The sequence below is a fragment of the Oryzias latipes genome, chromosome 15 (assembly GCF_002234675.1).
Source record: "Oryzias latipes chromosome 15, ASM223467v1".
Lineage (NCBI taxonomy): Eukaryota > Metazoa > Chordata > Actinopteri > Beloniformes > Adrianichthyidae > Oryzias > Oryzias latipes.
This window is the reverse complement of record NC_019873.2, coordinates 29345115-29372781: the sequence shown is the minus strand read 5'-3', so window position 1 is coordinate 29372781 and position 27667 is coordinate 29345115. Positions and strand designations below refer to the sequence as shown.

The following is a 27667-nucleotide window of genomic DNA, read 5'->3' as shown; positions in this document are numbered from 1 at the left end:
CAGTGACAGCGGTTAAAATCAAATCTCTACAATCAATATCATAAGTTTAAACTTAAGAACCAGTCAAATAGTTAAAAGCACACTTATAAAGGTGAGTTTTAAAGTGGGGACTCAGCGAGCCGCAGCCCTTCCGGGGATCGTTCCAGAGTGTTGGCGCTCTTAGCAAAGACCCTTCCTCCCGTGGTCTTTAATCTGGATTGTGGGATTGTTAAAAAAAAAGCAGTTTGCCGAAAATCTAAGATTGCGAGAAGATCAGCTCTATGTTTAGAGGCCAGACCACAGCGTGCTTTAAAAGCAATCATTAAAATCTATTGTAAAACAGGATGATTTGGGACGTTAAACCTGGGGAGAAGCTGCAGGCCAAATCCTGTAACTGGTATGGATGCAGATAATCAAGAATGAGACGTGAATGAATGTGTTATTATTTTTCCATCAATGCATTGAAAGGCTTCAATGTCCTTCGTCTCATCTTAAAACAGTTTTTTCTGAATGTAACTAACCGGCTGTGAAGCTGAAGCTGCTGAAAACAGTCTTACACTTTTGCAGACTTCACGGTTGAATGTTCTCGGTTTGGGCATCTCTGGGGAGGCGGCTGTCTTTCTTTAACAGCTTTCTGTGTCAGAAGGCGCATCACCTTGTCGTTCATTGGGTTAGGATAAAACACAGGGGGGAGGGGGGCACGGCGGAGCAGCGATGGTTTTATTCTGACAGCTGCATCACTAAACAGAGTTTATGTGAAACATGATGTTTTCTCAGGTCACGTTCATGGGACTCCCAGATCTCTGTACATTAAAAAGTCCTTCACTATTCTCAGAAAAGATGAAAATAATAGAAGTGAGCTTTTTGAGGGTGCTTTTCTGATGCTTTGGTAATTTTGTGTGGATCCATTAACATCCCTCACTTTCTTTCTAATAGCCTTGTTTGCTTGGTGTTTGCTGTCTTCCTGACTCATTTCACTCAGCTTCAGATTTGCTTGGAATCAAAAAATGGACTGCAATGTGCTGTCTTAATAGCTAGTGTGATGCATGGAGGAACAAAGCTCCATCTATCCCAGGTTTCCATTTATGGAGGGAAACATTTGAGTGTGCTGCAACAGCTGTAAAGAGCAATTGATGCTTTTTTTTTTTTCCAGGGGCCGCAGCTCATTAGCATAAAACCTAAAGTAGTCACTAAAAGGGACCATAAGTAGAAATGAAACTGCGATCCTTTAAAACTAAATCATGTTGTGTTTTTTCAGTTAAAAAAAACTTCCTATTCTTTTGAAATCTTCAGTCTTTGAGAAAAAGAATAAAATTGGTCCTCCCGCATAATTGAGCACACAGAAAGAATGATTTAAATGTAAAACTATAAATATCCTGCTTGAACCCCGCTTGACCCGGTCCATGACCGATCAGAACCACACGCTCCAAGACGCTTGATCTTGTCACCCTTGTAGAAAAAACATTCAATCTTACCAGATATTTATGTCTAGTTTATAGTTTTCTATCTTTTTACTCGTGATTTATGACAAAACAAACCATTAAAATGCAATGACTTGTTTTAAGATGATAACTCTTGAATATCTCGTTGAGCCATTCGTTTCTAAAAACGTCATATTTTTGCATCATGTTTTTGTGCTGATGTTTTGTTTGTGAACTGAGTGGTCTTGTTTCAACAAACAGACCACCTTGATTTAGGGAAAACAGTTTTATTTAACTTATAAAAATTAAGACAAGTTCCTCATGGAATTTGTAATTCAACTCCTATTTTAAGATGATTTGATGGTCTAGAAATAGGGATAGTTCGACTGTTGTGGAGCAAAAAATAGCATATATTTGGGGAAAAGTGTAGAAATAAACCTTTTTTAAAGACCCACTCCACTGAAAATTGTGATTTTGGTGTTTTTAAAATGTTTTTGTAGCATTTTGCTCATATACACCTAATTTATCAGATTATAGACTATTTCCAATTATCAGAGTAATCAACCAGGATAAGAGTATTTAGAGCTAATTTCATTCATCCATCCATCTTCTTCGGATCATCGGGGACCGGGTCGCGGGGTCACCAGTCTAAGCAGAGATGCCCAGACTTCCCTCACCCTGGCCACTTCCTCCAGCTCCTCTGGGGGGCCCGAGACGTTCCCAGGCCAGCCTGGAGGTGTAGTGTCTCCATCGTGTCCTGGGTCGTCCCCGGGGCCTCCGCCCAGTGGGACATGCCCGGAACACCTCCCCAAGGAGGCTTCCAGAAGGAATCAGCACCTCATAGCCAGATTTTCTCCATTCAGCTGGTTTGTGGTTTCTAAAGCCGAGCCTGAACTGATTTAAAAGTCAGCTGAAGGATTCCAAATCTGATTTGTACCGGTTCCAATAGAAACTCACCGCGTGGTTCATTTAGTGCATTTTGTGTGGACTTAGAAAGAAGTCTAAACGTTTTTCCCAGTTTTTTTTAAATATAATGTTGGGCTAATTATGAGTGGCACGTTCTGGGCGTGTTTCCATGACAACAGCACATTGTCTGATTAAGAAGATGGGACGAAAAGCTGAGGTTGACTTAGTTTCCTCAAAGTAAAAAAATAAATGCATTAAACGTATCACTGCTCTGCGTCAAAGTTCAAGGGCTTTCGACCTTTATTGCTCCACAGAAACACACAGTCAGCACTAAGCTGATGAAGACCTTCATTTAGGAAACTTCTTAGCACATTAAACAGCCGTTCATTGTAATAAAGGGGCTGTATTTTTTCAGTGAGGTCTCTCATCAATGATGATGCTCAGCATTGAACATCATTATCCAGGTGTGTTGTCTCCGCTCAGAGTTGTAGGAGTGACCTAAATGTAAAAAGTGCTTCGGTCCACAGGAAAACGAGGTCAAAGGGAACGTTCAACCCTTCACACTCGTATGATTTATCCAATAGTCTTTGTGTTTTTGTTCCAGCTCTGTTAAATACAGCTCTGCCATCAGGCATGGTCTCACAGTGTGGAGAAATTATTCAGTCTGAACAGAAAATGATGTCTCATTTTGCAATTACATGGCGGTAATTTAAAACCAATTTCATAGCAGCAGACGTAACAAGAACATTGCTGCAAATTACACCGATGATGGTTCTTTTGCCACACGATTCATTTCCTTTCATTAATATTCATATTGCAGATGTTCAATTGCCTGGACGCCAGACGTAAATCAAGGGAATCTGGCGGGGATTTCTCCTTTCAGACTGTGACATCATGATTCCTTCTTACATGCCAGGCTTTTTGAAACATGGAGGAGAGGTGCTGACGCGCCGTGGAGCAACGATTCAGAGCCTCCATGCCGATCTGGTGGACTTCAAGAGCAGCAGACGTCTGATGGGATGTGGGTCAAATGTTTGTTTTCGGTCTTCACAGCTCGTTCGGCTCCCGATCTTATCTCTGTTGGCAGATTCCATCAGCAGTTTAGTCTTTTTGTTTGGATCTGCTTGTATTCTGACTCCTTGAGGCATTCCCACACACAAAAACACGGCTATTGAGAGAAATCTTTTTATTGTTTTATGTTTTTTTTCTTCATGTGGAACATAATGTTTCATGAAAACCGCACAAAGAAAGTTTTGTATTTGTTCATTGGATTCCTTCCTCAGACCTAACAGAACAGTTAAAAACCCACTTGGGCTGTGATGATTTTAGAGAAATCAATGAGAATTTTCTGCACTTGCTGCCTCTGTTTCATCTCCGCTCTCTCCTGCCCCCACAGCCCTCACAGGGGCAGTTATGCATATGCAGGGATCAAGACACCGAGAGCCGTGATGGCACAAATCAAAGCAGACAGGCTCAGGAGGAGCCATTATGCAACGCTTTGCATATCCTGTCTTTCTCTGTATGGACTGTAATGCAAACAACTAGTTTAGTCATATATTTAAGGGTTTCAGGATGTTTGGTTAGTAATCATGGGGGCAGTTAAGACTTTTTTCTTCTGATTTCTGCCACCAATTCATTCAAGAATTTTTCCTTATTTTTCTCTTAAGATAAGATACGTTTGTTTTTCATAAATGTGCATTTCGTGCTCAGAATAGTTAACATTAATCCTTATTTAATGTATAAACCCTTTAAAAGACAGTCCTGCAAAAGGTAGGTAATATTATGAGCATTAAAAGGTCTAATTGAAAATAATTTGAATAAATTTACAGTGAAGACCATCTGGCTGTGACATTTTTTCATTCTTTATACCTAGGCTCTATGTATATAAAAATACCCAAAAATGTGAAAATTGTTGTGTTGCTTGTGTACTTAAAACACGTTTTGACTAATATTCTTCACAAAGAAGCTCAGGTAGCAGGTATTTGAAGCTGTTAAAATGAGAAACAACAGGGACATTTCAACCCAAACCATCCTCTCCAGCCTGTTCTGGAAAAACAGCGGAGCTCAGACAGCTCTGCTCCAAAACAGCCCGGAACCGGAAATCCTTCATACCAACACAACAACCCTGTAGTGGAACTCACAACGCAACAGATAACCTTTGAACATTTATTTCCTTTTTTTTTCCACTTACTTTTATAAGTATATATATGTTTTTTTGTTGCACATCTTTTTACCTGCTCTGTCTGTAAATAGTTTTTTAAATTATACCACCTTATTGTTTACATTTATGTTTGATTTTTTTGTTTTTATATTATTGTTGTGCTTTTTTTCCCTCTTATGTTTACAATGCTGTCATTTGCTACGGTTAACGAACACATCAATAAAGTAATTCTGATTCTGATTTCAACAGGTTGATGCTGACGATCCGTCACTTTCACAGAACTGCTCTCAGTCTTGGATGTGACCTGAAATCTGATTGTGCTGTTCTTGGTTTTTACTACAGAGAATTCAAGCACATCTAGCTGCCCAGGCTTCTGGGCTGACAAGCCACAGACACTTGAAATCTAAGAGGAAAAAAGAAACAAGGTTTATTAATGACCTCTCACTCTGTCCTGATTTTCCTGACTGACGAATGCTGCCTTTCCATCCTGATTGGAGGAAAGCTGAAGTAAATGAGGGTCTGACTGAGAGGAGTGGAACTCTCACAGCTGATCTGTCTTTCTCAAATGCCGGTAGATCCCCGGGGAAAAAGCCTTCCAACTTCCCTGGAGTTATTGAGACTTAAGATCTATTTTCAGTCATTATTTTGGACCAACAAGATAACCTGAACACTCCAATCTAAATCAACTGCAAAGGTATGGAAATGTTGTCCTTTAATAACATGTTCTGCTCAGTCTTAGTCTGGTTTTGACTGACAGGTTGGAGTCTATTATTGACATATAATCAAAGGGTTTTCAATCATCCAGGGGACGTTGTCTTGAAGCTGATTCATGGCCTCTGGACCTTTAGCCTTTTTGAAACGATTTGTCACTCATCCAAGTAGCTTCATCGTTCTGAAGAAATCAGAAGATAAATAGAAGTCCCATAGAACTTTAATGTCATCTCCCAGAAGTAATCAAAAGGCAGCACAAGTGTAAACATGTCCTCAAGTAAATGACAGGCTGCTTTGATGATGATTGATTGGCAGGCCTGGAGAAGATCACTTCCTCTAAAATGTTTCATCCCAGAAGCACCAGTTAGACTGACGGATCACAGGCAGCACAGAGCAGAAGAAATATGGGTCAAAAGTCAAGTGTCAACTAAATTCAGACATGGTTTTGACAATTTGCTTACCCGCATCTCTGGGGGGAATTGAAGTGAGATTCTCAGGTATTTACTCCGGTTTTAGCTTTGAGTTTTATTCAACAACTTTTGTCATTTTTTTTAGCAATGAAAATGTGTTTACTCTATCACCACGTTGCTGTCTAATTCCTGCTGTTTGGTCCAGCTTTCCTTTTCCTGCATTCGTCAGGATATACATGAAGCATGATCCAGTAATTATTAAATAAATGTGATTTCCTAAGACAACAAATGCAAACCTTTATCTTCTTTTATTGATGGCTGACATGTTTTTATAAGAGACAAGGACATTTTAAGATCAGACTTTAGCTTATTTGCTGTTCAGTTTTATCTCATAGGAGCAGGTCATTAACACTGATCTGGCAGACTGGGTATGCGTATGATGCATTTGTAAATGTATATCACATGCACTGTGGTGCCTAACCTATAGAACCGTTTGGGGGATTGTGTCCTCACAGTGGAGACGTGCACATAGAAACATTATGTTAGATCTGCTGGTCCTTCTATGCTGTATTTTGTAGCCAGTATTTGACATCACTATAAGTAACAAAAATAATAATAATAATAATACAATAATAATACAATATATATATATATATATATATATATATATATATATATATATATATATATATATATATATATATATATATATATATATATATATATATATATATATATATATATATATATATATATTTATATATATAATTTGAAGATAAATTGAAGGATTTAATAATTTGGTTTAAAACAATGACAAAAACAGTCGTCCTTTAGTTTAAATAAACTATTAGATTCTCAAAATCAGATTATAAATTAACTTTATAACCATAATTTTTGCTTTATAATTCTCAAGAAAAGCAACAAAAATGTATGTATCCTTATTATCAGCGTTGTTGCTGTTCTTGTCATTTGTTTTCTCAAATGTGGAACAAATGTTCGCTGGAATATGTTGCCACACGGCGCTTCATGGAGAAACACCGTTTGCTTCCTGGTAGTTTGACAACACAGGCGACGACCCAAAGCTAACTTCGTAATGCAGCGTTGATGAACGACTGTAAATGTGAAATCAATCGTCGTCATTTTCCAGAATGATTCCTTACACTGTAAACATTAAACTGGCGGCTCGGACTCTGACCGGAACTCTGAATTTACAGAATAAAAGCGCGGTGGATTGGTGAGTCCAGCACACACACACACACAGACAGAGACACACAGAGCTAGCATACTCGCACTTCTGCAACCCTTTGATTTAAACTTGACAGCCTCTCAGGTTTTATCCGTGTTTTTTAAAATGTGAGTTTCGTTTAGAGGTGTAGGGTCTAGTGGTTAACGGCTGCTGACACAGAGCTCTTGTGCAAGGCAGTGTCTCTCTGTCATGTGATGCTTGGCTCTGGGCCTCATTCATTCTCAGCATGAGCATCCTCAGTGTTATGCTAAAACTTCATTACATTGAATGAATGCAGTTTGGGAGCAGATGTTCTGATTCGTCAGTTTGATATGTTGTTTGGGGGAAAGAAATTTCTTTTTTTTAAATTGTTTTTAAGAACTATAGGCCACCTGCTGCTGTTTTTTTAAAGTTTGTTTTTCCTGATAAAACTGAAACCTGCTGTTGTTTCTGTCTGTTCTCACTTTGTGGCGTCTTCATTTTCTGCAAAAGTTGCTTTTATTTTACTGTCTTATAAACATTAAAACTTAATTTATGTCACAGTGGAAAATAGGATGAACGAAATGTGAAAGAGGTGAGTTTGATGGAGTTCAGATAAAATCTAACATTTTAATCACATATATTTTTAAATAATCATTTTAAGCCAATCAGCTTCACTTTTCTAGCTTTCCTTCTCAACAGTCCCTGCTTCATTTATGTCAGTCTTCATGTCATAACCTGGAGATCAGGATCAACACCTGGACTTTAGCTGTGGGAACCGGCATCCAAACGCCTTTCCTCCTCCTTACACCTAAGATGTGTTTTGGTTCCCACAAAAATGCCATTGAAATACATTTTAGTGAGCATTTTTCTGAGGGTTTTGACAATGAGTATGAATGATTTTTCATGCAGTATGAAAAGTCATCTTTGTCTTCAGATCTTTATTTCCTTCTCTTACGCTCTTCTTATAGTGATTTTCTGTTTTTGGGAACTACACTTCTTCTATTTGTACTTGAATTATATTATACATTTAAGTCTGAATGTCTCCACATTGATCAAAGTAGGGCTGCTCGGTGAGGACAACTCACAATATGCGATATTAGTGATCAATATTCTGATGGCGATATAAGTTGTGATAAATAAACAAATAGCAAAACAACCAAAAACATCATTTCTATTTCACTGCAACAGTTTAATTTAAATAAGAGTCAACATAAGTTATACTCCAAATGACCCTTGTCTATATAGAAGGTGAACATCCAACAGAAAAGGGCTCCTCCATACGATTGGTCAACAGCATGAAGGCGTCCATCTGATTGGTCAAATACATAATTGTATTTATTTGATTGGATAAATACTTTAAGGTGCCAAAAGAATGCTTTAGCGCATTTGAGGTGACCATTTATTAGAATTATTCTTTAGGATATACGTAGAGCACAGCTTGACATCACCATTATTGTGCAGGTCTAGATCAAAGTATATAATGAAAACTGAAAATGGTCAAATCTGTTTTGTCCCTAGTAAAGTTTTTTTTCTCCAATCCACTTCCTTTACATCAGCTTTAAATGAATATCATACAGATCATTGCATATTAATCATAACACAGGTGTTAAGGGTTTAAAATTTCTCTGACAATGTTCCAGTTTGTGTTGTTTTTTCTGTCACTGGCCTGCAAAGCCCACCTGACCAGGTGAAGTTGCTCAGGTTTCAATATTTCCTCTGAGCACGTTTAACCCCTTCATGCCGCTAACACCAGCGCAGCATTGAATGCAGCACTTCAGCACCTCCTCGAAGAATATTTGTTTTAAATTCGGGGATGATGGGGTTAAATCCACATCCGCATGGTGGTCTGTGAAGGATTATTCTACAAGGAAAATGACTGTAAATCTTTTGCTTAATACCAGTTCAGCGTTTGCTCTTAAAAAAGACCTCATGGGGGCGGGGGCTCACGTCTAATTTATTTCCTAATAAAACTGTAAAAACTTAAAATAGCTCAGCTTCAAAGTGAGTTTTTCAGAATATTCTGTGCTTGTATAAAAGCTGCATTCAGATGCGTATTCTCCGTGTTTTTCTCTTCTCCACCCTTTTGTCCTGTAGGGGTTGGCAGGGCCTGATAGCTCAGGGATGTCACTCCAGCATCCTCATCATCGATCCCAAAACAGCTCAGACCATCCAGGTGCTGGAGAGACACAAGGCCAATGTGGTTAAGGTGAGTTCCAGGGTAAACTCACCTTTTCTAGCAGTTTTTTTCTTCAGAGCAAAGACCATCTAGATCTGTGTTTTTCAACCTTTTTTGAGCCACGGCACACTTTAAACTTGACAAAATCCGGCGGCACATCAGCATCCAAAAAAACAAAAACAAAGCAGAAACTCATAGTCTGTATTGATCTATAGCTCCTCAATGATCTCACATGCATTTTTGTGATAATTGTGGCAGAAAAAGCTGGAAGCTGCAGCTGTTTTTTCTAAAAGATGAAATAAAAGTTAAGATAAAAGATTTAAAAACTTTTATGATTTGTGTCCGTTGTGGTTTCAAGACGTTTAAGTAAGACTCATTGTGCGCTGAGACGCTGTCACTTTAACCCAATGCATCAGGGGAGATGTAGTGTTGCACTAAACGCAGACAAACTCGCGTCTCTGAGCGTCATTGTTTTGTTCACTTTGTCCACGGTCTGATACTGGATCCCGGTATTAGATCAGTTAATGAGGGTAATTTCCCATGGTACACCTGACCATTTCCCACGGTACACCTGACCATCTCCCAAGGCACACCTGACCATTTCCCACGGTACACCTGACCATCTCCCAAGGCACACCTGACCATTTCCCACGGTACACCTGACCATCTCCCACGGCACACCTGACCATTTCCCACGGTACACCTGACCATCTCCCACGGCACACCTGACCATTTCCCACGGTACACCTGACCATCTCCCACGGCACACCTGACCATTTCCCACGGTACACCTGACTATTTCCCAAGGCACACCTGACCATCTCCCACGGCACACCTGACCATTTCCCACGGCACACCTGACCATTTCCCACGGCACACCTGACCATCTCCCACGGCACACCTGACCATTTCCCACGGCACACCTGACCATTTCCCACGGCACACCTGACCATCTCCCACGGCACACCTGACCATCTCCCACGGCACACCTGACCATCTCCCACGGCACACCTGACCATCTCCCACGGCACACCTGACCATTTCCCACGGCACACCTGACCATTTCCCACGGCACACCTGACCATCTCCCACGGCACACCTGACCATTTCCCACGGCACACCTGACCATTTCCCACGGCACACCTGACCATTTCCCACGGCACACCTGACCATTTCCCACGGCACACCTGACCATTTCCCACGGCACACCTGACCATTTCCCACGGCACACCTGACCATTTCCCACGGCACACCTGACCATCTCCCACTGCACACCTGACCATTTCCCACGGCACACCTGACCATTTCCCACGGCACACCTGACCATCTCCCACGGCACACCTGACCATCTCCCACGGCACACCTGACCATTTCCCACGGCACACCTGACCATTTCCCACGGCACACCTGACCATCTGGTTGAAAAACACTGATCTAGAGAATAATTGATTTACTGTCTTGACAGAAACTGTGCACTGAATTGAGAAATGTTTCTCAGAAATCAACGTTTTCCAGAAAACATTGAACATTTACCTTCAAAATGGATGAAATGTATTTACTTCAGAATAATGACTACTTTAAGTCCGTCCATGAAAAACACAAGTGAGACGTGTTCCTGATCAGGAGAAAAGACTGAAGGATGAATGAAGGATGAGCAGAGAACATCTGAGCAGAAGTTTGAGTTTCTGCTCTTTACAGTCACTTATATATTTCCCTTTTAAAACTGTGATTTTGTCATTTAGATTTCCGGATTTCTCTTTGCTAGTTCTGCCCTAATATTCAACCTTAACAGCACCAAATCCTTCTCCTTAAGTATTAACGGCCATATTGAGCTCCTCTGTGGGAAGCAGAGCGAGTGATGAAGTGTGCTGCTAAATCATTCCTCTATTTATTATCCTGATGGAGAATCTCAGTGTGTGTTTGTGCTGAAAAATGGCTTTAATATGAGGAAAAATATGTTTCTGTGTAAATCGGAAACTGTGCTTCATATGAAAGCGGCAGCAAATTCCATCCTGACATGAAAAAGCTTTCAGAAATAAAATAAAACATCAGCAAAGCAGAACAAACATGTTCAGATGCAGTAAATTCAACTCAGTTATTTGTATTGCCTAAAATCACAACAGTCGTGTCAATGGGCTTCGTATTTACAATTACATTTCTTTATTTCTTTACTTAGCCCCAATGAGTTACTTTTTTTTATTTTAGGGAAATATGTCTACAGTCTTTCCTTAAAGACTTTCTGATTATTTTATTTTGGCAAAAGCCCATTTTAAATATTTGGATGAGTCTTGAAGAAACACAGTCTGTGTTTTCTTTCCGGTAGGTGAAGTGGTCCAGGGAGAACTACTACCACAACCAGAGCTCGCCATACTGTCTGCGGCTGGCGTCCGGAGATGCGTCGGGGAAGATCATCGTGTGGGATGTTGTCAGCGGCACCGCCCACTGCGAGATCCAGGAGCACTCCAAACCCATCCAGGGTAGGAATCCTGCAGGAATGTCTGGATGGTTTCTGAATGTGCTGTCACCTTCAGCCTCTGCCTTCCCTCCATCATCTGCCAGACTTGGACTGGTTGTGGAATCAGGATGCGTCTCGTGACCTCCTGCTGGCCGTCCATCCTCCCAACTACATCGTTCTGTGGAACGGGGATACAGGCACCAAACTCTGGAAGAAGAGCTACGCAGAGAACATCCTCTCCTTCTCCTTTGACCCCTTTGATCCATCCCATATGGCCCGTAAGTCACAGCAGAAAGGTTCACACCATGGAGATCCGATTTCCTTTGCCCACATTCACAGTTTTTGATTCATTCATGGAGAGTTTCAAAACCTTCTTGAGAATTACTTAGAAACGTTTTCAAAGCGTTCCCTGAGGTGTTTTAATTATGATGATGCAGTTTTTAGTCGTTTTCTAGGACCTAGGTTCTGTCTGAATCCCGCTCTAACCCCTAACTGCTAAAAAACTAGATAGTGCAGAGACGCCACGCTCACAATAAACGTTGAGGGTTTATTAAAAAATACTTTTTTTTTTGGCTAAAATTGTTTCGATGCAATGCATTTTGGTTATATTAACCGATCTAGTGAGCATCGATGCACACTGGTTTTTCACAGAGAATTCTGGGTAATTTCTGGGACACTGGATTTGGGAATTGTAGATTCAGACAGAACTAGAAAATGGTGAAGAGTAGGGAAGGAATTCGGACACAACGCTAGTTTCTGCATAGAGCAGAAGGCTTGTGGCCCCGCCCAGCGTATTTTCTACATCACAAATAAGATAACAGTATTTCTTAGTCTGTTCTGATTCACCACAATTTGAATAAAGAAATACTCAGAAATGCAGTTTTGAGCTTAATTTTCTTCACATTTGTTCATCTTCAGAAACAGGAACAGGTTAAAAACACAGTTTTTATCAGAGTGAGACGTCAAATCTCAGCTTGTTTTGAGTCTAGATGAATGAAAAATCTTTTTAAAACTAAATTATTTGGGAATTCTTTTTATCAACAAGATCAAGATGAAAGACAGAAAAAGCAGGAAACCATCTGATGGTATTGCATCTCAGAATCTGCAGCTAAGCCACAAAGAAGTCTCTGGTTAAAGTCTTGACGTGGCGAGTCCAGATGAGCCCCCGGGTGGTTCTGAAAGTGGCTGCGCTCTGTTCAAGCTGGATGTGTTTGAGCAGAAAACTGTGCCAAATGTGTGCAATTCTTCCCAGAAGACCTGAGCCGTCCAGTGTTGGCGAAGGCTCTGAATTACAACCTTCATGTTATATTTCACTGCTTTATGAAAAGGAATTGATGAAATGGTCTGTTTTATTGGCAGTTTCTACCGTCTTTTTGTTGATGGGAATCTTCTTTTTACTGATAATTTGCTTTTAAAACTCAGATAAAGGTGAAACCTTTAAAAGGTCCTTGAAATTCCCCTTTTACAGAAGCAAAAATCTGTTAACTTTTATTTCAGGGATCTAAAGTGAAGCTCTTTGTGTTGACAGCTTTAACTCTCAGGAGCAAACGTCATCTGTTGAGGTGTTTGTGTGTTTTCATCCTCTGGTCTTTTATTCTGAAAGTACCACCATGTTTGCATTGGAGGGGGAGAAAATCTAAATCCTGCAGGATAGTTTTGAATTTGATCTTTTGTCTTCACTTTGTAGAATTTTCTAAAATAGATTTAAATATAAATAAATATATTATTTCAGAATGTTTTTGAATCTTTTTTTTTGTTTAAATGATCTTTGTGGACTTAAAGACTGTTATTCAGTGCATAAGTGCATGCTATAAACACGACTTTTAAATGTCCCTATAAGACATAAATGTGGCCTTTGAAGTGTTTAGCATGTGCTCTTTTCATGTGTGCATATATTAACGGGAGGTTTTTTTCTCATCAGTGCTGACCAGTGAAGGAATAGTCTTTATCACAGACTTTACTCCCTCCAAACCGCCGGGCAGTGGCGGCAAAAAGGTCTACATTGCCAGCCCACATGCAAGCCCCGCCCACACTAAACCTCCACCTGCTGCCGCTCCGGCTCCTACCGGTGCAAAGAAGGCTCTAAACAAAGTCAAAGTGCTGATTACCAATGAGAAACCAACGTAAGTGAAGCGTCTCTTCAGAAACAGGAAATGAGGCGTTTGTGGTCGTTTTATCAACTCGGGGTAAACCTTCACTCATTAGGTTTCTAAACGTCTTAAGTGTTTGATAAATATTCGCTCTGAGTTTGTTAGAAGCAGGTCTATTGATCAAACGACTGTTTAAATCGGGTTTGAGCTTTTAGATGCATATCCTAAATCCCATTAACCATTGTTTGTATATATATATATGTATATAATTTATTTTATTTTTTTTGTTTATTTACAAAAAAACAAAAACATCTGCTTTATTTTTATTTTTAAATGTTGGGACTTTCCTCCACAGTTTTGTCTTCTCTCCTGTCCTAAGTCCTCAAACCTCCCTCATGTCCAATCTTTGCCTTCATTCCTGAAGTGCAGGACAGACGTCACACACAGTATTATGGGATGTCAGACTAACAGAAAACGTCTTAAATCAGAAAAGCTGATAAGAAGTGTGAGGCTTTCCCTGAACTCTAATGTTCCTGCCAATGCAGTCGACCTGTTCTCTCTGCTCGCGCTAGCAGAAGTTAAAAACATGACGTGTTCCTTTTTCTGTCTGCATACATTTTACAGCTCAGATATTATTAGAAGTGTTTGTCAAACTGTGAACTGGAAGCCAAATGTGAGTCCCGGCCCAGCAGAAATAACAGACGGAGCCATGAAACAGGCTGTCACAGGTCTGGAAAACGAGCAGAGGAAGGTTGACACAAACAGAGACGCCGCCCACATTAAACGTCAGGAAGGGCTGATGCACAGAGGCTTTATGGAAGACGTGACCAGAGGATGGGGAGCAGATGCTGCTGAAAACGCTTCAACTGTGGAAAATCCCAGTGGTTGATGCAGGAAAACCAGAACTGGAGGGTTTGTTCCCTCCGGCTGTAGATGGAGATGTTAGAAATGATCACTGCACCAGAGCAGCAGGGAGCTCTCTCTGTTCACACCTCCTCTTAGAAGTAGATGATGTTCATCTGGAACGTGCTGATTTCCTGATTCCTCTGACAGCTCCGAAGTGTGACGTGGCGCTCAACCAAAACGCCAGCTTCCTCAGCAGTAATGAGGGCGGAACGCAGCTTCACGCGAGGGAACGTCAAACGTTCGGTCTGGCATGAAACTGAGTCTTCAAACAGAACTTCTTAACTTTGTTGAGTTTTCTACATGGAGCTGCTTTGAAACAGAGAGATGGATATAAATTGTTGAAGGTATTAATTTAGAAACGTCTTTTGAGGAGCTGACAGCTTTGCACCTCAGCAGCCTGTCAAGCAGCTTTATTTATAGCTGCGACGGTGTCTCTGCTTATCTACTCCACCTGATCTAACACCAGATCTATTCATCCTGTCTGCCTTTGGTCTTTTAATCTGTGTTTCTTGTCCCTCGTCTGTCTGTCTCATTGACACTCCGTGGCGCCATTTTTTCCCCATTCGAGTCTTTTTGGAGGTTTTCTAGCTCGACTGTGTGGATGAGGGGAACAAATTCATCCGTTTGTTTGCCCTGCATCCTTCTCAGCTGATCTTCAAACGCAGTGTGATGTCACGAACACGCGTCCGTCCTGAATGTCCGTGCAAGTCTCATCATACGCGCTCCCGCGTGATCAACCAAAGCTTCCACTGCCAGTAATAACATCTATTGATTTCATCAGAGGAAAAGAAAAGCTAAACTGATTTACTCAGGCGGTTCAAACAACTCTGCTCGCTTTACACACTTTTGGTAACCATGGCAACAGTGTATTTTGTGCTGCTTATGCTGCGATTGCACTGGGATCTCACCTTTCTTTACAAATGTCTTTTTTTTCTACATACCTGGATGTTTCAGATGCTTAAGTTGTGACATATTCTGATCTCTTTTTTTTTTTTGCTCTCTGTGTTTTTCTGCTTTGTTTCCATCTTAAGTCTGTATTTACATCACGAATGACTGAAGTATTATTGATCTGTCCTCTTGTCTACCTTCCCTTCTTTCTCGTCATAATCATAAAAAATGAGGCTGCTGCTCGTCTTATGGCCTCGTCCTCTTTAGAGATTTTTCACAATTAGATCTTTTTTTGAAGCTTTGTTGTCATTATGCCGACGTCAGACCTGCCTTGGATAATACTGGGTTCCATTCATTTTAAATTCACATGAAAGAAGTTGGAAGGCAGACAGAGCTTCCAAAACAGCATTAAAGGGCAGTTTGTCCTTCAGCTGCTGCCTAATTCTTTTGCCTTTAATCATCAAACGGTTTTGCTTGGCGTGTTGCCTCATTGGGATGTTTTATGTAGGGGTTAATGCTGATAATCCACACTTCCAGGGCCATTAACCCGCTTATACCGTGGTCACTTACAAAAGAAATAATTATTCAACCAGTTTTTAGTCCTTTCTACTTGTTTTTTTCCGGTTTGGATCACTTTTTTCACACAAAGCGGACTATTTGTTAGGTGGAGCGGACCTTGAGTGCAACGGCAAAGGAAAGCGATATCTATGCTGATGATCACCATGTATTGAATTAAGCATCAGTTCAGAGAGGAAGTTCACCTCCAGATGATGAACATAAAGTTTGTTTGGAAGAAGCCAGAGCAGTGATACAGAACATTGATGCTGTTTGACCGGATCACTTTTTAATGCACACCCAGCAGCCAATCAGAATCGAGTATTCACCCGGACCATGGTATAAACACGAATAACAGCAACGCAGAGGTGAACATGTTAAATGGGTTTCTGGTGGCTTTAAACTTGATTTTTTATGAGTAAAAGTTTCATTTTTCATTTTGACACTTGCTGCACATTCTGTGGATGAAGAAGATGAGCTTCTTAAACCTTAACCCGGTGGCTTTTTTCTCACTTTAGAGCCGCGTTTATTTGTCTAATCCAGTAAATGGGGGCGTTTTTCATTTCATTTGTCCCCTCCTGTCTGCTGCAGAGCCGAGGCGGTGACACTAAACGACTGCCTGCAGCTGTCCTACCTTCCATCCAAGAGGAACCACATGCTGCTGCTTTATCCCAGAGAGATTTTAATCCTGGACCTGGAGCTCAGCCAGACGGTGGGCGTGGTGGCCATAGAGCGCTCGGGGGTGCCCTTCATCCAGGTGAGGACGGTCAAAACTTGAGGTTTACAGACCCCACTCCAATGATGAGGTTTGTTTTTACGTGTTTTTGTAGCATTTTTGTGATGATGGAGGACATTCATGAAGAACATTCATATGAAAAATACATTTCTGAGTATTTTCTAAAGTCATTATTTTGAGCAGATGAAAACATTGGTTTGTTCACCTTTATCCATTCAGGGTTTGCACATCATCTGATCTTCACTGGTGGTTTTGGGCAGAGATTTTTTACGCCAGATAGCCTTCCTGACACAACCCTGTGTTTTATCCAGGCTGGGGACCGGCACAGGGAGACCCAGACTTGGGCCCTGCGGCCGCATAGTTATGCAGTAGCGTGAAGGGCCTTTCCCAAGGACCCACACTGGATGAAGCTCATCGGGCCCGTCTGGAATGTGAGCCATCCAGCTGCTAAGAAACAAATTGGTGTTTGAAAAAGCTTGTAGCAGTGACGTAGGTGGTCCGCTTGGCAGGCTGCAAACTCGCTGCTCTGCTCCATTCTGATCATCCACCTGCAGACAAGTAGATCCACGAGCGTCTTTGTTTTCCTGGTCTGAGCTGGAATCTGGACGGCTCAATTATTGCTGTCATTTAGTTGCACCTCTAATGTTAGGCTTGGGGGTGTGGGGGGCTGTAAGCTAGTGGGACAGATTGTGAACAGAAAGCTCCCTGCAACGCGAGGGGAAGTCGCACTCACAACTAAGAGGTGAACTTCTGATAAACTCCTGCCGCTCTGCAGAAACTATGTCCTGGAAAACGACACGTTTTTGGATTTTGGCAAAAAGCTTTTCTAATCATAATCAAAAGATCACTGGGAAGGATTTGAAAATAGATCAGAAAATGATCAGAGTGGGTCTTTTTTTCTGGTGTGGAAAGAAAAAACCCTCTTTTACAGTTCAAGTTCATGTAATGTCACATTGTTTCTTGGTCTAGTTGAGATAAATAACGGTGCGGCTGCTCTTTCCTACACCTTTCTTTTTTTGCTGAATGAAGCTGTAACACAGTTTCTACTTTTATTGAATCATTAGTTGAGCTTTACAAAAATGTGTCTCCTTTATTGATTTTTTTTCTATAAGCCAATCCTGCCTGCCTTAAATGATTAAGTTCAAAATTTGTCTTCCTGATTGCTCTCACCCCATAACGGCCGTGTAGAAAAAGACGTCGTTCTGAAGTCCTTCTCCAGCCGGGCATCTGCTTCGGCCGTTTAGCCTCAGTCAGCAACACATTTGTTCTGCGGGTGTTGCACCCCCATCCCACTAAGTTTGGCCTTCTAATTGGAAGTTGATGAATGCTGTGGAGGTTCAAATCCAGGATTTGTCTCAGCTACAGAGACCAAAGTGGGACTGGAAGCTTCATTTTGCTTTGTCCCTGTGTGGTCTCTTTATACTCTGCCTGTAACAATGAAGGAGCAGCAGTTCTTTGTCCCAATGTGGTGCATATTTATTCACGGATAGCAATAATGTGCCTTTTAAAAAGCTGTTTTAGTGTTCCGTGCCTGGTTGAGCTTCAACGGATCGACATCTCATTTCTGCAGTCTCTGCGGTTTCTCCCAGGAAACATTTCCTGTTTTTACAGCACAGAAGTGGAGGATGAACCTCCGCAGTCAAAGGATGTTTGGTGAAGTGACCCAGAGCTGCAGCTGAGGCGCATAACTCAACGGCTCGGGTTCTGTCCAGACGACACCTCCCTTCTCTAAGCATTATGAAGTGCTTGTCACGCAGCCAATTTGCATGACTGATGATGCTACTCAGCCAAAGTGCATGGTGGAGTGGCGAAGCTTCTCCAAATAACAAAATACAGTCTCCAGTTTTGGCCAGTTATAGAAACGGCTGTTTGTGTTGATTACAGTGGTGGACAAAATTGTTGGTACCCCTCAGTTAAAGAAGGAAAGTCCACAATGCTGAAATGACATGAAACGTTCAAAAGTAATAAATTAAAAAAAAATTGAAAATTAAATAATTAAAATCAGCCATTACTTTTGAATTGTTGATTAACAGAATTATTTAAAAAGACAAACTAATGAAATAGGGCTGGACTAAAATGATGGTACCTCCATAAAACTGAGAACTAATTGTCCAGGGGGTCATGATGAACTCAGGTATGTCCTTTGATTGACATCACAGCTGTTTTCAAACCCAGAATCAGTCAGTCTGACTATTTAAAGGGAGACAAATAGTCACGTTGCTGTTTGGTGAAAAGGTGTGAACCATGAACATGGACAACAGAAAGCCAAGGAGAGAATTGTCCCAGGACATTAGAAACACAATTATAGACAAACATGGTAAAGGTAAAGGCTATAAAACCATCTCTAAGCAGCTTGAAGTTCCTGTGACCACAGTGGCACATATTATTCAGAAGTTTAAGACCCACAGGACAGTAGCTAACCTCCCTGGACGATGGAAGAGGAACATTGATGACAAATTGAGGAGACGGATAGTGGAACTGTATCCAAAGAGCCCAGAACAACCTCCAAAGACATTAAAGGTGAATTCCTAGATCAAGGTACATCAGTGTCAGATCACACCATTCATGGTTGTTTGAGCCAGAGTGGACTTCATGGGAGACGACCAAGGAGGACACCACTGTTGAAAAATCATAAAAAAGCCAGACTGGAATTTGAAAACATGCATTCTGGGAAAATGTCCTTTGGACAGATGAGACCAAACTGGAGCTTTTTGGTAAGAAACATCAGCTCTATGTTGGTAGACTCAGAAATGAAGCATCCAACCAAAAGAACACTGTCCCTACTGTGAAACATGGAGGAGGCTCAGTTCTGTTTTGAGGCTGCTTTGCTGCATCTGGCACAGGGTGTCTGGAAGTTGTGAAGGTAACATGAAATCTCCAGATGATCAAGGCATTCTGGGTAGAAATGTGCTGTCTAGTGTCAGAAAGCTTGGTCTCAGTCTCAGGTCATGGGTCTTCCAACAGGACAACGATCCAAAACACACAGCCAAAAACCCCCAAGAACGGCTCAGAGAAAAGCCTTGGACTATTCTGAAGTGGATTCTATGAGCCCAGATCTGAATCCCATTGAACATCAGTGGAAGGAGCTGAAACATGCCATTTGGAGAAGACACCTGTCAAACCTGAGACAACTGGAGCAGTTTGCTCATGAGGAGGGGGCCAAAATACCTGTGGACAGGTGCAGAAGGCTCATTGACAAATACAGAAACCGTTTCATTGCAGTGATTGCCTCAAAAGGTTGAGCAACAAAATGTTAAGTTATGGGTACCATCTTTTATGTCCAGCCGTATTTCATTAGTCAGTTTTAATAAAAATAATTCTGTTAATCAACAACTCAAATGTAATGGGTGATTTTGATTATTTAATTTTCAATAAATTTTAATTTACTGTTACTTTTGAACGTTTCAAGTCATTTCAGCATTGTGGACTTTCTTTCTTTAACTGAGGGCTACCAACTATTTTGTCCACCACTGTATGAACAGGCAGGATTTCTAAATAGAAACTGTACCGTCTGCTGAAGAAAAGCAGGTTTAGAGGAGCGGATGATGACAGCATGACCTCATTTGAACTCTTTCCATCCTTGTAGAGGAGGGTTTGGGTTGTAAAAGGATACCAAAAGCCTGACTCCCAACTGTACATACGGGGCAACAAATGCTCAAACCCGTAAGGGGGTGACCCGCGCTGAACCCGTAGAGAGAAAGGTCGTCGTGAGCACGTATACAACTACAACATCTAAGGGTTAGGTGGGTGAGACGCGGGCGTGTCGTATGGACTTTTCATTTTTTCATCCCCCCCAAATCCTGCGGCCTGCACAAGAATACCGTTAGTGTTGTTCGTGTGATTCGTGCGCGCTCTTTGTGACTGCTAGAAATGAGGAAATTAGACCGAGTGCAGACTTACGTGCACGCCCTGTGTGTCTGCAGTCATGCTCTCAGTAAGGAACAAGTACTAACATCTTACTAATGACTAGAGTGTGGCGGAAGGAACTTCGTGGAACTTCCATTATCCTTACAAATACTTCCCAGACACTTCCCATGCAGCCGCTCCTCTCCACGGACAACCCAAAAACCTGCAGCCCCTGTACAGGTCAACCCCCCCTTATGTGTGCATGTGACTGAGGTTGAGCGTTTGGTGTGAAATTCAGCATCATATTGGACGGAAAAGCCAAGCAGAGGCTGAATATTTGGGGTGGGGCTGATGCTGCTTGTTGATTAAACTTCTTCACTGTTTACTGTGAGAGGCTGCACGCCTTCTAGGAAACCGGAGGTAAAATTAACTGCAAATTGATTAAAATAAAAATACTTACCACAAATGGCACTTTAGACGACATTGGCTGTTGCCCAAAAGATGACTCATTTATTGGGACACTATGATTATTGGCAGGCACTCAAAACCAACGGTAGGAAGTGGTGAGGGAAGCTAGATGTGCGTTGAATATGGATGTGGAGCCTTCAGCTGAATGTAAAAAAACAAAAAAAAAGGTGTCTTTGTCATCATCATAGATGCTGCTGTTCATCATTTCTGCAGTTCTGTGTCTTTAAAGGTCCCAAAATTTACACCAGAAATGCCTCAACTTGACCTATTCCTGATTGAACTGAAGAATTCCTCTCAAGCTTCTTCAGTGAAACGAGAAAAAGAAAATCGGTTATCCTAAAGGGATACTTATGAACGTTTGATAAGTGAAATTAAACGTGTGAAGCTTTTGAAAACCGTCATTATTGACAGAGAGACTAATGGGCTTTTATTTTGAAGTTGACACAGTGGTTGGTGTTTGTAGGTGATGCTGTGATCATGGTGGCATCTTTAACTTGTTCTTCCCTCAAATGCTGCTCAGGTGACCCCCTGCGCTCAGCGGGACGCCCTGTACTGCCTCCATGAGAACGGCTGCATCACACTCCGAGTGTGTCGCTCCACAGCGGCTGCGGAGGAAGCCACAGGTCAGGAGGATTTCCCTTTCTGGAAACATCTGCTGTCACAAAGCGCCCACTACATGGGAGAACTGGACTGAGTCGGGGTGACATCACCCAGTGAAAACCGATTCATTCCAGCTGAAACCCAATCAGGTCAATTCAGTCGCCATTTTATGGTCGCTACCTTGTTGGAGCCAGACGTCACCCGTAGGCGGTGATTGGTCGGAGTCGGTCTGAGTCAACGTTTGTGTGGCAACCACTCTCCAATCAGGAGAGATCTTGTTGAAAGGCCACACCCCCTACCACTTGAAAGCAGGCTATGCGAAATCAAACGTTTCAATCAAACGTGTTGGACGTGGCTGCCAGCAGGCTCCACCCACTTTTATTGAGGCATCTGATTGGTCATTTTATAACTTGAATAACAGAAACAATGCATAAAAAATATTTAAAAATCAGAATGGTTCTTCTAAGAGAATGACTGAGTAAAAGCTGTTTATTTCTCTATAGAAGTGTGTGGGATTTAGGCTTCTGGGAGCCAGCAGGTACTTCCTGTTTGGAACGCCAGAGGGAGGAGCCACCCAGCCTAGTTCTGATATACAAACAATGAGATAAATGAACATTTAACCTTTTTACTCTGATTTCTCAGACTTTTGGCTCAAGGCCAGTAAATACACTTGAATTCTTTTCTTTGGATTATTCCGTTTTTTTCTTAGTTTTTTGTGTCTGCCCATTTGTTTTCTCATTTCTTTACCTTTGTGTTCTTTCAGATCCGGAACAGAGCGTCCAGGAGCTCGTCTACGATCTGCGCTCTCAGTGCGACGCCATTCGAGTGACCAAGACGGTGCGGCCGTATCGGATGGTCATCTGCCCCGTAAACGAGAACAAAGCTGCTCTGATGGTCAGCGATGGCAGAGTCATGCTTTGGGAGCTCAAAGCTCACACTGGCAGGACGTCTGCCAATCCAAGGTACAATAGTGTCAGAGTCATTTTATGATTTTTAAATCTGTGAAGGTTATTTGATGCTCAAACCCTACAAAGTTTTCCTAAACCGGGTCTTGTTGAGGACGGAGGAAAGTTTAGAAGATTACTTCAAATTAAAAAACTTCTTTTTTGTTCTTCAGTCAATTCTTTGTTTAGTATTTAAGGTAAAATGATGTACTTAGTGAAGACTAAACACAGCTTTTTAGAAAAATACACATTATTGTTCATAAAAATGATGGCTCTGTCAGAACATTGGGTTCTAAAAATCCCAATTTTAATTTGAACATCAACTGATTCCACACATGATGTCATTCCTCTTTTTGTTCTTATCAAAAGCTACAACTGTAAAAGAAGGTTATTTTTAAAAACAAAGTGTGTTTGGTTTTTCTCATTCATGTGATTTTCAGACACTTTGATGCAGATTTTCTGAGTTAAAAATAAGTTTTAAACTGACAGATCAGTGGATTTAAAGGCTGCTGCACTTTTGTTGTTTGGACAATATTCATATTGGGTTCAACTTGATATTATTTTAATCATAATTATAAAGTGCATTCATTGTAGGTGTCATACTTTCATGGTTTGGTGTTTACAATAAGCTGAATGTGACGTGGCTTTATACCAATAACCATTTTTGTGTATTTGATGCATTTTAGCAGAAAATATAAGTTTTCTCCTTTTTCTTTTTATGATTTTATTTTTTTACAAATTTCAAATACTTTTAGATCAAACTTCATCTTAAAAAAATCAATTTTTTCATGCTTTAAGCAGCTCAAAGGTCATTTAAACTTCTCGATGAATCCATACTTCCATGAAAACGGCGTGAAGCTGCTCCTGAAAACATGAAAACCGTCACCTTTGAACACCTGATCAGTTTGTCATTGATCGTTTCTGAAAAGAATAATTGTCCGATTTGGAAGCAGCTTTAAGGCCGGCAGGTTAAGAAAGACGACAGGTGAAGGAGAAGACATTGATCTGTGATGTGTCCTGTGTGTCAGCTCGTGTCTGTCGCCTCTCTATTCCCCCGTGGCGTTCTGTGGAGCTCCTCTGGGTCCCAGCCAGAAGAGGATCCAGGACCTTTCTCTGAACAGCATGATCGGTAAGACACACTCACACATTCATGGCACACATCACACTGTGTGACACAATACTGCGTTCACTTTCTGCTTTCACACCTACAAATACGCTGCGCTGTAATTAAACAGGAAAGACACAAAATACAAAGATTTAAAAATGATTAAAATCTTTAAAGTTATACATCTAAAGTCCATTATCATAGACATATCTGTTTTATTTTTACATCTCATGATGGTTGGTGAGGTGTGGGCAGTTTCAATGACTCATAAATTACTGACACTTTTTCCTGTTGGACTCCTCATCATTTCGGCCAATCAGAAGAAGGCCAATGCAGCTGTTTGTCTCCGCCCCCTTTTGTCAAAAGGCCTTTCCCACTTGCATGGTGGAAAATCAGCTCAGTAAGAGAAGCCAGAGCCCCTGAGAGCGCACATGACAAAGATTCTGCTAGCGTGCGCCAGGGCTGGGAATCACTGGGTACCTCACCATCACGTTGCTCACGATAACGATACCATCACGATATGGCGATAGTGTGAGAATCGATATTTATCGTATCTAACAACTCACGAAATATCAAACTTTAAGAAAGAAGAACTTGAAAAACTGTTTTTTGGAAAATATTTCCCCATTATTTTTTTAGTTTTTAAACACAATGATAATAGCTCTCGCTATTCTCCTTGTTTTTCCCATCTGCCATTTTGTTTGACTGTATATTCTTCTTCGTCCGCCCGCGGTAGGCAATCTCGCAACGAGCGCCCCCTATCTACCCTCCGGAGAATCGTCTTACCAAAGGAGGATTAATAGAACGTTTTACAGGGTCTCCAAACGTAAATAAAAGGTCAATGCTTGATGATGACGCATTGAGAATCTATCACGGGACTAAATATCGCGATATATCACCATATCGATATTTTGGCACACCTCTAGCGTGCGCACGCATCAGTCGTGGCCGAGGATCCGGTCATGCACCCGGAAGCAGACCAGCTTTTCACGCTTGCGGGAGGATGAAACGCGAGCGGGAGGAATGTTTCATGTGTGGAGTTCAGAATAATAAATACCACTATAGAGGTAGAGCGGTTGTGACTCAGTAAGAGGTGTTGCTTTTTCTGTCTCCCATCACACACAGATAGATTTTACCTAAAGGAGAAGTTGTGCCTGACAGCTGCTGACTGAAGGTCTTAACCGTTTATCATCAGCAAAGCTTAGTCTCCTTTCTGCCTGCTTTTTATTTTCTTGATGTAGTCTCCTTTATTCTCTTTGGTTTGTGTTTCCTATTTTCCTTTTTTTTTTAAAGTGCACTCAGTCTACTATTATATACTCACTGGAAACATGACCTTCAGTTTATCATTATTTTAATTTGAATATCAACTTTTCTGTCTTTATTTCTTCCACAACTATAAAAAAAACAAGAGGGAAACAAAAAATTCTGTGCTGCAAAACATACTTCTTCCAGCACATTAATCCTGACGTTCCCCGCTGACACAACAGAAACTCTTGTTTGCCTCTTAGGTCAGACTCTGATCGGCGGTGAAGTTCCTCCTCCGTCATCCAACCAGCAGGAGGTGCAGCTGAAGTTCCTGCTCAGCGGCCTCCTGTCCGGCCTGCCGCTGCCGCCCTTTGCCATCCGCATGTGTCCGCCTCTTACCACCAAGAACATCAACCACTACCAGCCCCTTCTGGCTGCAGGTAAAGCACCTCTGACAGAGAGCACAGGAAGCAGCACAGCTCCACAAGAAGTCCTCAAGCATGAATGGCATTGAGGATGCTCAAGCAGATCATTTTGGTTTGTGAAATTAGAACATTGATAGTAAATTGACTCTAAAATGAGGGGATAAAACAACTTTATTCATGTTTGGATGTATATTTTGATCTCTAAAAGGTCATTCCTCCACTATTGTGGCGGACAGACTTCTGACTGAAAGCCTTCTTGGTTTTGTCCCCAGTGGGGCGGAGCTCACGCCTCTGTGAAGCTCTGACCACTTTCAATTATTTCATCAAAGACTTCAAAAGAAACTCCTTTGACGGAGAGTTAAAACAGAAGAACTGAGCTTTTTAGAAGGTATTTCAAGATAACAGAGTCTCTCCATGGGAATGAATGACATTCAGCAGCCTGTCAATCACACGCTTTCCATTCTGCCACAGGCCTTTCCCTGTTCAAGTAGATTCTAGTGGTCAAATGCTGCAGCTGGTTTTAAATTATATACCTGAGCTGGAGACAGGTATTGAAGTATCTGACACATCTGCCTCTTGTTTAGATACATTTTTCTCGTACATCTTAGAAAATGTGTCGTGAGTTTCTATCACACGTCTAGCAAAGGTTGGTAAAAGTCGCTTCTGCTTTAGGTCCTCGTGTTCCTGTAAGTTCATTAAAAACATGTCAGTACTTTTAGAGGATGTCTGGATTTTCAGCTTCAATGAATTAACCTGTTTTCCTTTAGAAATAAATTGCACTTCACTAAAACTAAGAGAGATCATTAAAAAACATCATTGAATCAGTTTTATTTCCCTTTTTAAAGTGAAGTGTTCTTCCAACAGAACTCTCCTTACCACATCCACCTGTTAAATGTGGGCTTCTTTACTTCTCAGTTTATTGTTGTAAAGGATTTTAACACCATTGTTATTTCATTGATGTATATTCATACCATCATTTGTTCTCTTTTAATGCGTTTTCTTATAACCGGCACCTTTTAAATCAGAAACACGTTTTTAAGAAAAAGTTAAGACTTTTTTGTGGTTTTATCTTTAGTTTTATCTTCAGCATTTTACATGTCTTTAGTAGCACATTTTACAGATTCTGTACAGTAAGAGGAAAACAAGCCCTTAAACTTAATTAAAAATAAAACCTTTGGGCTAAAAATCCATAAATAGGCTGATTTGGATGTAATTGAACAGGAAGAGGAGGATAAAAGAATCAGCACAATGTTTAGTTCACACAAGTTGTAAGTTGTCTGCAGAAAGAAATGTTTGCAGGCTTTTCTCCTAAATGTTTAGACTTTTTGGTGCATTAAGTAGTGTTATAGTTTGTAATGTGTTCCTTTTAGAGCAGAAAAAGTCTTCAGAAGCGCCTCAGGACCTGGATTAGTGTTCATGTCTTCATGAAACTGGTTGATTACTCAGCTGGATTGACTGGACTGAATGTTTAATGAACCCTTCAGCATCTTGATTCCACTGTGCTTCTGAAGTGCATCAGTAGTTTTTACAAGACACTTCTGCACATTGCAGCATATTTTGTGCTGCTTAAATTTCCCACATATTTAAACGTTGTTTATCTCACAGTTTTGCTTGTTTTTGAGGCAAAATGATCTCCAAACGACATTCTGCGTTTGTCTGGACGTCTCAGAGCAGCGAAAATATATTCATGACTTGATAACAGTTCAGTTGTGACGAGCTTCTTTTTAAATGTTTGCCATATTTGCCATTGACTGTAGTGTTGAACTGCTGTGACTTTTCCTTCAGCAAATACGTTGAGAGGCCTGCTGGTGGGGTTAAGGATGATTTATCTGACGGTCAGCAGGTTCAGCCTCTCATACTGTGGAGTAAACACCGCTGTGATGAGTGGGCGAGACAAATATCATCATGTCCGCACTGAAAAAAAAAACACACCTGTGACCTACACTAACAGAATTTCAAGAGCATGGTGGGAGTTTGAAATGTCAGCATACTCTCACTAAATAAGCTGTGCAGCCCTGCAAACAGAGATCAGCTGGTAAGACTCACTTAAAGGAAACTGCATCTGTTTTCTTCCATTTCATGTTTTATTATTGAGGGAAGTTATTCAGTCATTGCCTGTTTTGAAGCAAAGCAACAAGTGATGATATACAACAGCTGCAGATTTGTGCTATTCAAACCAGAAATGTTCAGTTTTGAACAATATGTGAACATTTCAAGCACAATTAAAGCCCTGAGTGACATTGAATGGCCTGCAGGCAAAGACGTTGAGATATTTCTATATTACCAAAAGTATCGGCTCACCTGCCTTGACTCACATATGAACTGAAGTGCTGTCCCATTCACATACAGTTCAATATGATGATGTCCACCTTTTGCAGCTATTGCAGCTTCAACCCTTGTGGGAAGGCTGTCCACCAGGTTGAGGAGTGTTTC

At 41.1% G+C, this 27667-nt stretch overlaps 1 protein-coding gene across 1 annotated transcript in view; it reads left to right on the top strand.

Moving 5' to 3' along the window:
- The first annotated feature begins 6612 nt into the window (after positions 1-6612).
- The window catches only part of wdr11 (WD repeat domain 11), a 52419-nt gene continuing 31364 nt past the window's right edge, over positions 6613-27667 (top strand). Inside the window, exons 1-10 of the mRNA XM_023963146.1 lie at positions 6613-6822; positions 8890-9001; positions 11295-11448; positions 11531-11704; positions 13348-13549; positions 16457-16622; positions 21436-21538; positions 22279-22477; positions 23488-23588; positions 25073-25249. Coding sequence (XP_023818914.1) covers positions 6737-6822; positions 8890-9001; positions 11295-11448; positions 11531-11704; positions 13348-13549; positions 16457-16622; positions 21436-21538; positions 22279-22477; positions 23488-23588; positions 25073-25249 — 1474 coding nt within the window. The 5' untranslated portion in view covers positions 6613-6736. The remainder of the gene's footprint in view (positions 6823-8889; positions 9002-11294; positions 11449-11530; positions 11705-13347; positions 13550-16456; positions 16623-21435; positions 21539-22278; positions 22478-23487; positions 23589-25072; positions 25250-27667) is intronic.